Source organism: Mesoplodon mirus (genome assembly GCF_964341445.2).
Source record: "Mesoplodon mirus genome assembly, chromosome: X".
Lineage (NCBI taxonomy): Eukaryota > Metazoa > Chordata > Mammalia > Artiodactyla > Ziphiidae > Mesoplodon > Mesoplodon mirus.
Genome location: NC_138981.1, coordinates 64,151,819 through 64,170,126, shown reverse-complemented (window position 1 = coordinate 64,170,126; position 18,308 = coordinate 64,151,819). Strand labels below are relative to the sequence as shown.

Sequence of the window (18,308 nt, the reverse complement as noted above, 5' to 3'; positions counted from 1 at the left end):
ATGGGATGCAGCAAAAGCAGTTCTAAGAGGGAAGTTTATATCTATACAAGCCTACCTTAAGAAACAAGAAACAACTCAAATAAACAACCTAACCTTACACATAAAGCAATTAGAGAAAGAAGAAGAAAAAAATGCCAAACTTAGCAGAAGGAAAGAAAGCATAAATATCAGATCAGAAATAAATGAAAAAGAAAGGAAGGAAATGATAGCAAAGATCAATAAAACTAAAAGTTGGTTCTTTGAGAAGATAAATAAATTTGATAAACCATTAACCAGACTCATCAAGAAAAAAAGGGGGAAGACTCAAATCAACAGAATTAGAAATGAAAAAGGAGAAGTAACAACTGACACTGCAGATATAGAAAGGATCATGAGAGATTACTACAAGCAACTATATGCCAATAAAGTGGACAACCTGGAAGAAATAGACAAATTCTTAGAAATGCACAACCTTCCAAAACTGAACCAGGAAGAAATAGAAAATATGAACAGACCAATCACAAGCACTGAAATTGAAACTATGATTAAAAATCTTCCAACACACAAAAGTCCAGGACCAGTTGGCTTCACAGGTAAATTCTATCAAACATTTAGAGACGAGCTAACACCTATTCTTCTCAAACTCTTCCAAAATCTAGCAGAGGTAGGAACACTCCCAAACTCATTCTATGAGGCCACCATCACTCTGATATCAAAACCAGAAAAAGATGTCACAAAGAAAGAAAACTACAGGTCAATATCACTGATGAACATAGATGCTAAAATCTTGAACAGAATACTAGCAAACAGAATTCAGCAACACATTAACAGGGTCATACACCATGATCAAGTGGGGTTTATCCCAGAAATGCAAGGATTCTTCAATATATGCAAATCAATGAACATGATACACCATGTTAACAAATTGAAGGAGAAAAAACATATGATCATCTCAATAGATGCAGAGAAAGCTACTGACAAAATTCAACACCCATTTATGATAAAAACCCTACAGAAAATAGGCATGGAGGGAACTTTCCTCAACATAATGAAGGCCATATATGACAAACCCATAACCAACATCGTCCTCAATGGTGAAAAACTGAAACCATTTCCACTAAGATCAGGAACAAGACAAGGTTGCCCTCTCTCCCCAGTATTATTCAACATAGTTTTGGAATTTTAGCCACAGCAATCAGAGAAGAAAAAGAAATAAAATGAATCCAAATCAGAAAAGAAGAAGTAAATCTGTCACTGTTTGCAGATGACATGATCCTATACATAGAGAATCCTAAAGATCCTACCAAAAAAACTACTAGATCTATGCAATGAATTTGGTAAAGTAGCAGGATACGAAATTAATGCACAGAAATCTCTGGCATTCCTATACACTAATGATGAAACATCTGAAAGTGAAATTAAGAAAACACTCCCTTTTACCATTGCAACTAAAAGAATAAAATATTTAGGCATAAACCTACTTAAGGAGACAAAAGACCTGTATGCAGAAAATTATAAGACACTGATGAAAGAAATTGAAGCTCATACAAACAGATGGAGAGATATACCATGTTTTTGGATTGGAAGAATCAACATTGTGAAAATGACTCTACTACACAAAGCAATCTACAGATTCAATGCAATCCCTATCAAACTACCACTGGCATTTTTCACAGAACTAGAACAAAAAGTTCACAATTTTATGGAAACCCAAAAGACCCTGAATAGCCAAAGCAATATTGAGGAATAAAAATGGAGCTGGAGGGATCAGGCTGCCTGACTTCAGACTATACTGCAAAGCTACAGTAATCAAGACAGCATGGTACTGGAAGAAGAACAGAAATATAGATCAATGGAACAGGATAGTAAGCCCAGAGATAAACTAATGCACATATGGTCACATTATCTTTGATAAAAGAGGCAAGAATATACAGTGGAGAAAAGACAGCCTCTTCAATAAGTGATGCTGGGAAAACTGGACAGCTACATGTAAAAGAATGAAATTAAAACACTCCCTAACACCATACACAAAAAGAAACTCAAACTGGATTAAAGACCTAAATGTAAGGCCAGACACCATCAAACTCTTAGAGGAAAACATAGGCAGAACACTCTATGACATAAATCACAGCAAGATCCTTTTTGACCCACGTCCTAGAGAAATGGAAATAAAAACAAAAATAAGCAAATGTTACCTAATGAAACTTAAAAGCTTTTGCAAAGCAAAGGATACCATAAACAGCACGAAAAGACAACTCTCAGAATGGGAGAAAATATTTGCAAATGAAGCAACTGACAAAGAATTAATCTCCATAACATACAAGCAACTCATGCAGCTCAACGTCAAAAAAACAAACAACCCAACCCAAAAATGGGCAGAAGACCTAAATAGACATTTCTCCAAAGAAGATATACAGATTGCCAACAAACACATGAAAGAATGCTCAACATCATTAATCATTAGAGAAATGCAAATCAAAACTACAATGAGGTATCAAATCACACTGGTCAGAATGACCATTATCAAAATATCTAGAAACAATAAACGCTGGAGAGGGTGTGGAGAAAAGGGAATACTCTTGCACTGTTGGTGGGAATGCAAATTGATACAGCCACTATGGAGAACAGTATGGAGGTTCCTTAGAAAACTAAAATTAGAACTACCATATGACCCAGCAATCCCACTATTGGGCATATACCCTGAGAAAACCATAATTCAAAAAGGGTCATGTACCAAAATGTCCATTGCAGCTATTTTTACAATAGCCAGGACATGGAAACAACGTAAGTGTCCATCAACAGATGAATGGATAAAGAAGATGTGGCACATACGTACAATGGAATATTACTCAGCCATAAAAAGGAACGAAAATGAGTTACTTGTAGTGAAGTGGATGGACCTAGAGACTGTCATATAGAGTGAAGGAAGTCAGAAGGGGAAAAAGAAATACCTTATGCTAACACATATATACTGAACCTAAAAAAGAAAAATAAATGATTAGAAGAACCCAGGGGCAAGACAGGCATAAAGATGCAGACCTACTAGAGAATGGACTTGAGGATATGGGGAGGGGTAAGGGTAAGCTGGGACAAAGTGAGTCAGTGGCTTGGACATATGTACACTACCAAACGTAAAATAGGTAGCTAGTGGGAAGCAGCCGCATAGCACAGGGAGATTAGCTCGGTGCTTTGTTACCACTTAGAGGGGTGGGATAGGGAAGGTAGGAGGGAGCAAGATGCCAGAGGAAAGAGATATGGGGACATATGTATATGTATAACTGATTCACTTTGTTATAAAGCAGAAACTAACACTATTGTAAAGCAATTATACTCCAATAAAGATATTTTTTTAAGTAAAAAAAAAAAAAAGAATCTGTCCTATCTCCTTCACGAGATTGCTCTGAAGATTCAAATGAGATGGTGATAAGAAGGAACGAAACTATTTGTAATGAGGTGAATGGACCTAGAGTCTGTCATACAGAGTGAAGTAAGTCAGAAAGAGAAAAACAAATACCGTATGCTAACACATGTATATGGAACTTAAAAAAAATGGTATTGATGAACCTAGTGGCAGGGCAGGGAAAAAGACGCAGACGTAGAGAATGGACTTGAAGACATAGAGGGGGAAGGTGTAGCTGGAACAAAGTGAAGAGTAACACTGACATATATACCCTACCAAGTATTAAATGGATGGCTAGTGGGAAACTTCTGTATAGCACAGGGAGATCAGCTTGGTGCTTTGTGAAGACCTAGAGGGGTGGGATAGGGAGGTTGGCTGGGATAGGGAGGGTGGGAGGGAGACGCAAGAGGGAGGGGATATGAGGATATATGTATACGTATAGCTGATTCACTTTGTTATACAGCAGAAACTAACACAACATTGTAAAGCAATTATACTCTAATAAAGATATAAATAAAAGAAAAAAATAAGTTTAAAAAGCAGCACCAAAAAACTCCCCCCAGAACATTTTCAATTGTACAACCTTGTAAGGGAATCTAATAAAAGTCCAAGTTTAACATCTCCATCTCTCCTTTATGAAAATGCTATGACTTTTGCTTTTGCTTGGTATGGTACAATAAGTTTCTTTGAGCTTAAAGTTAAATACAGGGTACTATTAGACTTCTATTTTCTTTCCTTTCTTTTTGCTTTCTGTCTTTCACTTTAGGTTAGTGGAGATATTTGGGGAATACTGTTCAATACCCACAAAATAATGTAGATGCTGAAGAGTGAAGTGATTAAGAGTGTAGATTCCCCAAACAAACAGTTCAAATCTTGGCTCAGCTACTTACTAGCTATATTGTTATGGACAAGTCACTTAATCTTCCTAGCCTTAATTCCCTCATCTCTAAAGTGGAGATAATAGCACCTATCTGTTAGAATTATAGAGTGGATTAAATTACTCTGTGTGTGTGCACGTGTATGTATAGCGCTTAAATCAGTGCTTAGCATTAACTATGATTAAGTTGGGTGTGTGTGCCTCTACTTGGAGGTTTGATCTCTGGCAAACCCTTTTAATTGTGGGATTCTGAATAGGTCTCAGAAAAGTTCAGACTGTTATATACAATAGTGCTCCTAGAGACTTATTTAATGAGAATTATCCAGTAATGATTCCTATTTGAATACCTCAAATACTTCCACACTACTTAGCCCAAGGCCTGCAACATAGTAAGATCTCAACACATGTTTGTTGAAATGATGAATGAGTATATTACTAAATTTTATATACTACAAATTTTATCAACTTGAAGAGTTAAAAAATTCTCTTTCAGGTGTCATTACATTCTGATATTAGTGAGGGAGCTTGGTATGAGAAATGCTATGAGGTGGAGAGAAAGCATCCAACTAGGAAGCAAAACCTCTGGGTTCTAGTCTCAGCTCTGCTATCTATTACTTAACTATATAATCTTGGGCAAGTCGCTGCATCTCTTAGGTCCTCATTAGTTCAATCTGGAAAACTAGGATAATAATAATTTTTAAAACTTGCAACAAGAGTGTTGCCTTACTGGTAGTCCAGGTACTATCAATTCTTTTTTACAGCTAGAGGAATTCTCAGGGCAGTTTGTGGGCAGCAAAGTGTCTGTAAATTAATGGTAGATTGCTTAGATCTCCTGTATCAAGGTATGAAAGTTCAGGAGGTTATTATTAGTCATCAGAATCAGACTAAGGGTCTGAATTATAAGGGTCACATTTAGACAGACCTGATGATATAAATTTAGGCATATCTTACAGATACAAGAACAAGGGCTAGACACTCCTCAAATTTGACAAATTCTGGGAACCCAGTGAGTTATTTATATGTTCTAGATATAAGTCCTTTGACAGATATATGGTTTGAAAATATTGTCTTCCAGCATTTAGCTGGTTTTTCATTATTTTAACAGGGTCTTTTACAGAAAAAAAGTTTTTAATGTCGATAACGTCAGGTCCAATTCATCAATTTTCCCTGTAAATGGATTGTACTTTTGGTGTCAAATATCAGAACTCGTCACCAAGCCCTAGGTCCCAAGGATTTTCTCTTATGTTTTGTTCTAAAAGTTTTATAGTTTTATGTTTTTTACTTAGAACTATGATACATTTTGAGTTAATTATTGTATAAGGTGTGAGTATAAATTTTTGCCTATGGATATCCAATTGCCCCAGCACCATTTGTTATTTACACCTTCAAACTGAATTGATTTTTCATCTTTATAAAAAGAAATTGGGAATATTTGTGTGGAGCTATTTCTAGGTTCTCTATTGTGTTCCACTGATTTATGTGTTTATCCCTCCACCAGAACAACATTGTTTTAATGACTGAAGCTATATAATGTCTTAAAGTTGCTTAGAGTGATTTCACTCAACTTTCTTCTTATTTTTCATAGTTTCTTTTAGCTATTCTAGTTTTTTGCCATGTAAGTATCTCAATAGATGCAGAAAAAGCATGTGACAAAATTTAACATGTTTGTGATAAAAACTCTCAGCAAATTGGGTAGAGAAGGAACATGCCTCAACATAATAAATCCCATATATGACAAGCCACAACTAACATCATACTCATGGTGAAAGGGTAAAGACTTCGCTTCTAAGGTGAGGGTGCCCACTCTTACCACTCCTATTCCACAGAGTATTAGAAGTAATAGCCAGAACAATTAGAAAAGAAAAAGAAATTCCCTCAAAATATTAAAAATATACACCTAAAACAACTAGAGAAAGAAGAAAAAACAAAACTCAAAGTTAGTGGACAGAAAGAAATCATAAAGATCATGATTAATCCTTTGTCAGTTGCTTTGTTTGCAAATATTTTCTCCCATTCTGAGGGTTGATCTATTGTTTTCTTCATCTCTATTTCATTTATTTCTGCTCTGATCTTTATGATTTCTTTCTGTCTACTAACTTTGAGTTTTGTTTGTTCTTCTTTCTCTAGTTGCTTTAGGTGTACATTTTTAATGTTTTGAGGGTCTTTCTTTTTACAAGTAGCTCATGCAGCTCAAAATCAAAAAGAAAACAATACAAAAATGGGCAGAAGACCTAAATAAACATTTCTCCAAAGGAGATCTACAGATTGCCAACAAACACATGAAAGGATGCTCAACATCACTAATCATTAGAGAAATAAAATCAAAACGACAATGAGGTATCAAATCACACTGGTCAGAATGACCATTATCAAAATATCTAGAAACAATAAACGCTGGAGAGGATGTGGAGAAAAGGGAACCCTCCTGTACTGTTGGTAGGAATGTAAATTGATACAGTCACTATGGATAACAGTATGGAGATTCCTTAAAAAACTAAAAATAGAACTACCATATGACCCAGGAATCCCACTACTGGGCATATACCCTGAGAAAACCATAATTCAAAAAGAGACATGTACCACAATGTGCATTGAAGCACTATTTACAATAACCAGTACATGGAAGCAACCTAAGTGTCCATCGACAGATGAATGGATAAAGAAGATGCGGCACATATATACAATGGAATATTACTCAGCCATAAGAAGAAATGAAATTGAGTTATTTGTAGTGAGGTGGATGGACCTAGAGTCTGTCATACAGAGTGAAGTAAGTCAGAAATAGAAAAATAAATACTATATGCTAACACATATACATGGAATCTAAAAAAAAAAGAAAAAAGCATTCTGATGAACCTAGGAGCAGGACAGGAATAAAAACGCAGATGTAGAGAATGGACTTGAGGACACGGGGAGGGGGGAGGGTAAGCTGGGATGAAGTAAGAGAGTAGCATTGACATATATACACTATCAAAAGTAAAATAGATAGCTAGTGGGAAGCAGCTGCATAGCACAGGGAGATCAGATTGGTGTTTTGTGACCACCTAGAGAGGAGGAATAGAGAGGGTGGAAAGGAGATGCAAGAGGGAGGGGATATGTGGATATATGTATCCACATAGCTGATTCACTTTGTCATATAGCAGAAACTAACACAGTATTGTAAAGCAATTATACTCCAATAAAGATGTAAAAAAATAGAAAACAATAGGAAATATCAATGAAGCTAAAAGCTGTTTTTTTTAAAGATAAACAAAATTGATAGACCTTTAGCCAGACTCATCAGGAAAATATGGGAGAGAGCTCAAATCAATAAAATTAGAAATGAAAAAGGAGAAGTTACAGCTGGCACAGCAGAAATACAAAGGATCATAAGAGACTACTATAAGCAACTATATGTCAATAAAGTGGACAACCTAGAAGAAATGGACAAATTCTTAGAAAGGTCCAATTTCCAAGACTGAAGCAGGAAGAAATAGAAAATATGAACAGACCAGTCACAAGTACTGCAATTAAAGCTGTGATTAAAAACTCCCAACAAACAAAAGCCCACGACCAGATGGCTTCACCAACAAATTCTATCAAACATTTAGAGAAGAGTTAACACCTATCCTTCTCAAACTCTTCCAAAAAATTGCAGAGGAAGGAACACTCCCAAACGCATTCTATGAGGCCACCATCACCCTGATACCAAAGCCAGACAAAATTCCCACAAAAAAGAAAATTACAGGCCAATATCACTGATGAACATAGAAGCAGAAACCCTCAACAAAATACTAACAAACCAAATCCAACAATACATTAAAAAGATCATACACCATGATCAAGTGGGATTTATCCCAGTGATGCAAGTATTTTTCAATATCTGCAAATCAATCAGTGTGATACACCACATTATCAAGTTGAAGAATAAAAACCATCTGATCATCTCAATAGAAGCAGAAAAAGATTTTGATAAAATTCAACACCATTTTATGAAAAAAAAACTCTCCAGAAAGTGGCCATAGAGGGAACCTACCTCAATATAATAAAGGCCATATAATGACAAACCCACAGCTAACACTGTACTCCGTGGTGAAAACCTGAAAACATTTCCACTAAGATCAGGAACAGGACAAGGATGTTCACTCTCACCAATGTTATTCAGCATAGTTTTGGAAGTCCTAGTTATGGCAATCAGAGAAGAAAAAGAAATAAAAGTAATACAGATTTTTAGAATAAGCTTCTTTATATGTACAAGAAACTTTGCTGGGATTTTCATAAGGAATACATTAAACTACAGATCAATTTAAGAAGAAATGGCTTTACAATATTGAGTCTTCCAATCCAAGAATGTAGTATGCCTCTTCATTTATTTAAATCTTTGATTTATTTCCTCAGTGCTTTGTAATTTTCAGTATACAAATCTTCTACAGGTTTTGTTAGATTTACAAGGAAAATTTTAATGATTGTAAATAGATTATATGTTTAATTATGGTGTCTACATATTCATTGTTTGTATATAAAAATACAATCGATTTTGTATGTAATCTTGTATCTTGTTACATTGCTGAGCTCATTGTTTTTATGAGTTTATTTATGAATTCTTTGGTATTTTCTATGTAGATCATATGTCATCTGCAAATAAAGACAGTTTAATTCTCCCTCTCTGATATCTATGCTGTTTCTTTTCTTTTCTTACCTTATTGCACTGGCTAGAACTTCCAGTACTATTTTGAATAAGAGTACTGGGAGTTGGATCATATGGTAACTCTATTTTCAGTTTTTTTAGGAACCTCCATACTGTTTTCCATGGTGGCTGCACCAATTTTAAACAGTGTGTAGGAGGGTTCCCTTTCCTCCACAACCTCTCCAGCATTTATTATTTGTAGACTTTTTGAAGATGACCATTCTGACAAGTGTGTGGTAGTACCTCATTTTAGTTTTTAACTGCATTTCTCTAAAAATTAGCAATGTTGAGCATCTTTTCATGTGACTTGGCTGTCTCTATGTTTTCTTAGGAGAAATGTCTAGGTTTTCTGCTCATTTTTTGATTGGGTGGGTTTTTTTTATATTGAGCTTATGAACAGTTTGTATATTTTGGAAATTAATCCCTTGTCAGTCTCGTTGTTTGCAAATATTTTCTCCCATTCTGTAGGTTGTCTTTTCATTTTGTTTGTGGTTTCCTTTGATGTGCAAAAGGTTTTATTGGTTTATTTATTTTTTTATTACTTTCTGCTTTATAACAAACTGAATCAGTTATACATATACATCTGTTCCCGTATTCCTTCCCTCTTGCATCTCCCTCCCTCCCACCCTCCCTATCACACCCCTCCAGGCGGTCACAAAGCACCAAGCTGATCTTCCTGTGCTATGTGGCTGCTTCCCACTAGCTATCTACCTTACGTTTGGTAGTGTATATATGTCCATACCTCTTTTTCGCTTTGTCACAGCTTACCCTTCCCCCTCCCCATATCCTCAAGTCCATTCTCAAGTAGGTCTGTGTCTTTATTCCTGTTTTACTCCTAGGTTCTTCATGACATTTTTTTCTTAAATTCCATATATATGTTTTAGCATATGGTATTTGTCTTTATCTTTCTGACTTACTTCACTCTGTATAACAGACTCTAGGTCTATCCACCTCATTACAAATAGCTCAATTTCATTTCTTTTTATGGCTGAGTAATATTCCATTGTATATATGTGCCACATCGTCTTTATCCATTCGTTTGTTGATGGACACTTAGGTTGTTTCTAACTCTGGGCTATTGTAAATAGAGCTGCAATGAACATTTTGGTACATGTCTCTTTTTGAATTATGGTTTTCTCAGACTATATGCCCAGTAGTGGGATTGCTGGGTCATATAGTAGTTCTATTTGTAGTTTTTTAAGGAACCTCCGTACTGTTCTCCATAGTGGCTGTACCAATTCACATTCCCACCAGCAGTGCAAGAGTGTTCCTTTTTCTCCACACCCTCTCCAGCATTTATTGTTTCTAGATTTTTTGATGATGGCCATTCTGACTGATGTGAGATGATACCTCACTGTAGTTTTGATTTGCATTTCTCTAATGATTAATGATGTTGAGCATTCTTTCATGTGTTTGTTGGCAGTCTATATATCTTCTTTGGAGAAATGTCTATTTAGGTCTTCTGTCCATGTTTGGATTAGGTTGTTTATTTTATTGCTAAAATTAATGCACAGAAATCTCTGGCATTCCTGTACACTAAAGATGAAAAATCTGAAAGTGAAATGAAGAAAACGCTCCCATTTACCATTGCAACAAAAAGAATAAAATATCTAGGAATAAACCTACCTAAAGAGACAAAAGACCCGTATGCAGAAAATTATAAGACACTGATGGAAGAAATTAAAGATGATACAAATAGATGGAGAGATATACCATGTTCCTGGATTGGAAGAATCAGTATTTTGAAAATGACTCTACTACCCAAAGCAATCTACAGATTCAATGCAATCCCTATCAAACTACCACTGGCATTCTTCACAGAGCTAGAACAAAAAATTTCAAAATTTGTTTGGAAAAACAAGAGACCCCGAATAGCCAAAGCAATCTTGAGAATGAAAAACGGAGCTGGAGGAATCAGGCTCCCTGACTTCAGACTATACTGCAAAGCTACAGTAATCAAGACAGTATGGTACTGGCACAAAAACAGAAAGATAGGTCAATGGAACAGGATAGAAAGCCCAGAGATAAACCCACGGATATATGGTCACCTTATCTTTGATAAAGGAGGCAGGAATGTACAGTGGAGAAAGGACAGCCTCTTCAAGAAGTGGTGCTGGGAAAACTGGACAGGTACATGTAAAAGTATTTGTTTATTTTTGCTTTTTTTTCCATTACTCTAAGCGACGGATCCAAAAAATATTGCTGTGATTTATGTCAAAGGGTGTTCTGCCTATGTTTTCTTCTAGGAGTTTTATAGTATCCAGTCTTACATTTAGGTCTTTAATCCATTTTGAGTTTATTTTTGTATCTGGTATTAGACAATGTTCTAATTTCATTCTTTTACATGTAGCTGTCCAGTTTTCCCAGCATCATTTATTGCAGAGACTGTTCTTTCTCCATTGTATATTCTTGCCTCTTTTGTCATAGATTAACTGACCATAAGTGTGTAGGTTTATATCTGGGCTTTCTATCCTGTTCCATTGATCTCTGTGTCTGTTTTTGTGCCAGTACCATATTGTTTTGACTACTGTCACTTTGTAGTATAGTCTGAAGTCAGGGAGCATGATTCATTCATCTTGGTTCTTCTTTCTCCAGATTGTTTTGGCTATTTGGGGTCTTTTGTGTTCCATACAAATTTTAACATTATTTCTTCTAGTTCTGTGAAAAATGTCATTGGTAATTTGGTAGGGATTGCATTAAATATGTAGATTGCCTTGGATAGTATGGTCATTTTAACAATATTGCTTCTTCCAATCTAATAACACAGTACATCTTTCCATCTGTGTCATCTTCAATTTTTTCATCAGCATCTTATAGTTTTCAGAGTATAGGTCTTTTGCCTCTTTAGGTAGGTTTATTCCTAGGTATAGAGTTACCTATGATCCATCAATCCCAATCCTGGGCATATATCAGGAAAAACCAAAAACTCTAATTTGAAAAGACACATGCACCCCAATGTTCATAGTAGCACTATTTACAATAACCAAGTCATGGAAGCAACCCAAATGTCCTTTGACATATGAATGAATAAAGAAGATGTGGTATGTTTATACGATGGAATATTACTCAGCCATAAAAAATGAATGAAATTATGCCATTTGCAGCAACATGGATGGGCTTAGAGATTACCATATTAAGTGAAATCATAAAGAGAAAGAAAAATATCATATGGTATCTCATATATGGAATCTAAAATAATGATACAAATGAACTTGCTTACAAAATAGGAATAGTGTCACAGACATAGATAACAAACTTATGGTTATCAAAGGGGAAAGTGGGGGAGGGATAAATTAGGAGGTTGGGATTAACAGATACTCACTATTATATATAAAATAGATAAACAAGGACCTACCTGTATAGCACAGGGAACTATATTCAATATCCTGTGATAACCTATAATGGAAAAGAATCTTGAAAAGAATATATATATATAATATATATAATATATAGTGTGTATAATATATATAATATATATGTTCATATATTACTTCTATATATATTACTTCAATAAAGAAAAAAGAGTACTGGGAGTAGACATCCTTGCATTGTTCCTGATCTTAAGGAAAAAGCATTCAGTCTTTTACCATTATATGTGTTGTTAGCTATAGTTGTTTTTGTAGATGCTCTTTGTGAAACTGAAGAAGTTTCCATCTATTCCTATTTTTCTGACAGTATTTATCATGAAGGACAGTTGAATTTTGTGAAATGCTTTTTCTGCATCACGTGATAAGATTATATGATTTTTCTTCTTTGTTTTGATTTTTTTCTTATCTTTATTCCCATTAAAAAATTGTGGTAACATGCACATAACATAGAATATATTATATAAACCATTTCTGGACTTTCATATTAAACTAAAAGCATTTTTTCATGTGATTATTTATCATTTGTAAGTCTCCTTTGGAGAAATGTCTATTCAGGGTCTTTGACCATTTTAAAATTATATCTGTCTTTACTATTGAGTTGTAAGAATTCTTTATAAATTCTAGAAACAAGTACTTTATCAGATATATAATTTGCAAACATTTCCTCTCATTCTGTGGGCTGTGTTTTCACTTTCTTCATAGTGTCCTTGGAAGCACAAAATTTGTTAATTTTGATAAAATCCAATTGATCTTTTCTCTTTTGTTGCATGTGCTCATGCCAAATCCAAGGTCATGAAGATTTACTCCTGTGTTTTCTTCTAAGAGGTTTATAGGTTTTGCCCTTCCTTTTAGGTTTTGACCTGTCTTGAGTTTTCTTGTTTATGGCATAAGGTAAGTGTCCAATTTCGTTCTTTTGCATGTGGCTATCCAGTTATACTAGTGATATTTCTTGAAGAGACTTTTCTTTCCTCATTAAATAGTCTTGACACTCTTGTCAAAATTAGTTGACCATAAATGTATGCAATGATTTCTGGACTCTCAAATCTATTCTACTGATCTATATGTCTCTCCTTGTGCCAGGACTACATTGTCTTGATTACTACTGCTTTGCAGTAAATTTTGAAATTTGGAAGTTTTAATCCTCCTACTATATTCTTCATTTCGAGTTGTTTTGGCTATACTGAGTCCCTTCCAGTTCCAAATGAATTTTTGCTTTCTCCCTGGTTGGTACCTTTTTTTTTAAACATCTTCATTGGAGTATAATTGCTATACAATCTTGTGCTAGTTTCTGCTGTGCAACAAAGTGAATCAGCTAGAGTCAGCTTGTCAGTTCCTACAAAGAACTCAGCTGGTTTGCTTTACTCTGTATTCAAGATGCAAACTGAGATTAAACATGAACCTGTGGAAAAGTTATTTTAAATTAAACACAAGTGGGCTTCCCCTGGTGGCGCAGTGGTTGAGAGTCCACCTGCCAATGCAGGGGACACGGGTTCATGCCCTGGTCCGGGAAGATCCCACATGCTGAGGAGCGGCCGGGCCGTGAGCCATGGCCGCTGAACCTGCGTGTCCAGAGCCTGTGCTCCGCAATGGGAGAGGCCACAACAGTGAGAAGCCCGTGTACTGTAAAAAAAAAAAAAAAAAAAAATTAAACACAAGTCTCTTGAAAATACACTATGTAAAGATTTTGTTTTCTTAAGAGTTAGATTCTGTCTGTGTAATGAATAATGACTAAGACATGCTGAAGTTCTCACAAAGTTACCAGGAAATCTATACAAATCTCTTTCCAATTAAAAATGAGTAACAACCGTGTCTAACAAAGTCCTTTGGAAAAAGAGTATAGAGGAGAAATCTTGCCGTGTATTTAAAGATAATAAAATTATCAATCATGACTAGCTGCATTAGATTATTTGACTTAAAGATATGTGATACAAATAATTTCAGTGTTAAGTTAAAAATATATTGAGTATGTGCTTTACTGTACAGAGTATCATTTATCTAATAGATTATATTATTTAACTACCTTTGGAATTGTAAGTGTTAATCATAACCTAAACTAAACCAAACTAAAAAAAGAGTATACGACATATGAAGCCATTACAATGAATAAAACAATTTCAGCTGAAAAAACTCAGCTGGGATTCTGATAGGGATTGTGTTGAATTTGTAGATCATTTTAGGAAGTGTTGCCATCTTAACAATATTGCCTATTTTGATCTATGAGCATGGGATATTTTCTGATTTCCTTAGATCTTCTTTAATTTCTTTTAACAATTTTTTGTCATTTTTAGAGCATAAATTTGGCACTTCTTTTGTTAAATTTATTCCTATTTTATTTTTATTTTTGCTAATGTAAGTGGAATTGTTTTCTTAATTTTATTTTCAGATTGTTCATTGCAAGTGTGTAGAAATACAACTGATTTTTTATATTGATCTTGCATCCTGCAATCTTGCTGAAAGTTAGTAGTTCTGATAGTTTTTTTATATAAGTTTATTTTATTTTTATTTATTTTTGGCTACATTGGGTCTTTGCTTTCTCTAGTTGCAGTGAGCAGGGGCTACTCTTCATTGTGTGGGCTTCTCATTGTGGTGGCTTCTCTTGTTGAGGAGCATGGGCTCTAGGGGTGTGGGCTTTAGCAGTTGTGGCTCACGGGCTCTAGAGCACAGGCTCAGTAGTTGTGGCCCACGGGCTTAGTTGCTCCACGGCATATGGGATCTTCCTGGACCAGGGCTCGAACCCGTGTGCCCTGCATTGGCAGGCAGATTCTTAACCACTGCGCCACCAGGGAAGCCCATTCTGATAGATTTTTTCATGGATTTTCTATATATAAAATGGATGAGATGTGGTAGTTGTATTTTTTTTCTTTTTTTGCTGCCATAATGAATTACCACAAACTTACTGGCATAAAACCACATGAATTTATTTTCTTATAGTTTTGTAGATCCAATGTCTGGTTATGGTTGTACCATGCTAAAATCATTACCTATATCATTATATATTTGAAGTGAATTTATTGTAGACAGTCTATAGATGGGTCACAGTTTTTTATCCTCTGCCAATCTCTCTCTCTTTTTAACTTCAAAAAATCGTGGTAAAATACATGTAGCATAATAGTTGACATTTTAACAATTTTAAGTGTATAATTTAGTGGCATTAATTATATTAATAAAGTTGTATAACCATGATCACTATTTGCAAAATGTTTCATGACTCCAAAGAGAAACTTTGTTCCCATTAAGCGGTAACTCTAAACCCCCCTCCTCCCAGCCCATGGTAACCTCTAGTTTACTTTATATCTCTATGAGCTTGCCTCCTCTAGGTATTTCATATGAATGGAATTATACAATATGTGACATTTTGTCTCTGGCTTTTTTCACTTAACATAATGTTTTCAACGTTCACCTATGTTGCAGAATGTATCAGAGTTCTGTTTCATGGTTGAATATTATCCCATTGTGTGTATATGCCACATTTTGTTTATCCATTCATCTATTAATGGACATTTGAGTTGTTTCCCCCTTTTGGTTATTGTAATTCTTTCTTGGACATTGTCATACAAGTATCTGTTTGAGTACCTGTTTTCAGTTCTTTTGAGTATATACCTAGGAGTGGAATTGCTGGGTCATACTGTAGTTCTATGTTTAATTTTTGAGGAACTACCAGCTTCCACAGTGGCTATATCATTTTACATTCCCACCAGCAATGTATGGGAATGTAATACCTTTTTCCACATCCTTGCCAATACGTTTTATTCCTTTTTAAAAACAGCCATCCTAGTAGGTGTAAGGACATTGCATTGTGATTTTGATTTCTATTTCCCTAATGACAAATGATTTTGAGTATCTATTTATGTGTTTATTACTCATGTATATATCTTCCTTGGAGAAATATCTATTTAAGTCCTTTGCCCATTTTTAATTGTGTCGTTTGCTGTTTCATTTTAGGAGTTATTTACATATTCTTGATATTAAACCTGTATTAGTTTGATTGGGCTGCCATAACAAAACACCATAGACTGGGTGGCTTAAATAACAGAAATTTATCTTCTTACAATTCTAGAGGCTAGTAATCCAAGATCAAGGAGTCAACAGGTTTATTTTCTTCTGGGGCCTCTCTCCTTGGCTTGCAGATAGATGGTCACCTTCTCACTCTGTCATCAGATGGCTGTTCCTCTGTCTGTGTCCTAATCTCCCCTTCTTATAAGGACACCAGTCATATTGGATTAGGACCCATGCTAGCAGCTTCACTTTAACTTAACTACATCTTTAAAGGCCCTATCTACAAAAAACAGTCATATTCTATGGTACTGAGGATTAGAGCTTCAAAATATAAATTTTGGGGAGACCCAATTCAGCCCATTACAAAGCTTATCAGATAAATGATTTGTAAATGTTTTTTTTTCCATTGTCTGGGTTGTATTGTCACTCTCTGATAGTGTCCTTTGATGCACAAAAGTTTGAAAGTTTAATGAAGTCCAAATTATCTATTTTTTTTAGTTATTTTCACATTGTATTTTAATTATCAGTTTATCAGTCTCCCATCAGATTGGGGATTCCTTCAAGGAGAGACTATCTTGTTCACTTTGTCTTGACATAGGTACCAAATTATTTGACAAATGAGTAACAAACACTTCAAATGGCATGCATTTATCCATAATTATTGAGTATTAACCTACAAATATTCTGTAATCCAATTTTAAATCCTCAAATTTATACCAAGGCTTTCATTTAGCTTATGCTAATTTTTAAAATGTGTAGCTTTGAGGCATTTTATTATAAAAAGCTGGTACTCATACATAAATGAATTGGAACTTAAAATTCATCATACATTTACTTCATTTTTTAGCTTGACCTTCTAGTAAATCTTTAGCTTCATTGATTTTGGCTGCTATATAAGGAGATCCTCCCTTGTCTGGGTGATTTAAAAGCATAATTCGTCGATGAGCATCTCTTATTTTTCCCTTATTGGCAGTAGGGCTTACACCTAGTATTAATGCTGCTTCCCGTTTTGTCATTTTGGGTTCAAACCCACCTCTGTAATAGCCACCACTGAAGGCAGATTTTGGTAGACTTTGAAAAACTTGTTTTACTTGAGGCTCCATATGCTTCATGGCTTGCAAAGCGTAACGGCCTGCAAATCCTGCAGCAGCAATGGTCAGTCCAACTGCTACCACTGTACTGGCCATGGTTCCCACTCGGCTCCTCTGCTTCCACCGGGAGCGCAGTACATCCCTCCCCACCAACTCTATGCCTCTACATTGAAGCGCCGCGGCCACAACCAGCACGTACAAACCGCCCAGACACAGGCGCCCCAGGTTCTATTTTTTACTTTTGTTGCCTCTGCTCTTATGTCATATTTAAGAAACCATTGCCATACCTAAGATCATGCAGATTTGCTCCTATGTTTTCCTTTAAGTGTTTTATAGCTTTAGCTCTTAAATTGAAGTCTTTGATCCATTCTGATTTAAGTTTTGTATAAGATATAAGGTATGGGTCCAACTTTATTCTTTTGCATATGGATATCCAGTTTTCTCAGCACCATTTGTTGAAGAGACTATTCTTATTATTTCCCATTGAAAAGTCTTGATACCCTTGTTGAAAATCAGTTGATTGTAGATGTATGGGTTTATTTACAGAATCTCAATCCTATTCCATTGGTTTATGTCTATCTTTAAGCCACTTCCATACTGTCTTGGTTACTGTAGTTTTACGGTAAGTTTTGATATCAGCAAATGTGTCCTCCAGCTTTGTTCTTCTTTTTCAATATTGTTTTGGCTATTGTGAGTCACTTGAAATTCAACATGAATTTTAAGATGTGGTTTTCAATTTCTGCAAAAACAGTGTCATTGGTATTTTGATAAGGACTGCATTGAATCTGTAAATTTCTTTGGATATTATTGTCATTTTAACCTTAAGTCTTGCAGTCTATGGACATGACATGTCTTTCATTTATTTGGGTCTTTAATTTCTTTCAGCAATGTTTTATAGTTTTCACTTTACAAGCCTTTCACCTCTGTCTTA

At 35.2% G+C, this 18,308-nt stretch overlaps 1 protein-coding gene across 1 annotated transcript; it reads right to left on the bottom strand.

Annotated features, from left to right (window-relative positions):
• Window positions 1-17,026: 17,026 nt before the first annotated feature.
• LOC309796676 (mitochondrial import inner membrane translocase subunit TIM14) lies at window positions 17,027-17,540 on the bottom strand. The gene has a single exon (XM_082609924.1). It carries the CDS (start codon window positions 17,471-17,473, stop codon window positions 17,123-17,125), a length of 351 nt encoding a protein of 116 aa, XP_082466050.1. The 5' UTR covers window positions 17,474-17,540; the 3' UTR covers window positions 17,027-17,122.
• Between the last annotated feature and the right edge of the window lie 768 nt (window positions 17,541-18,308).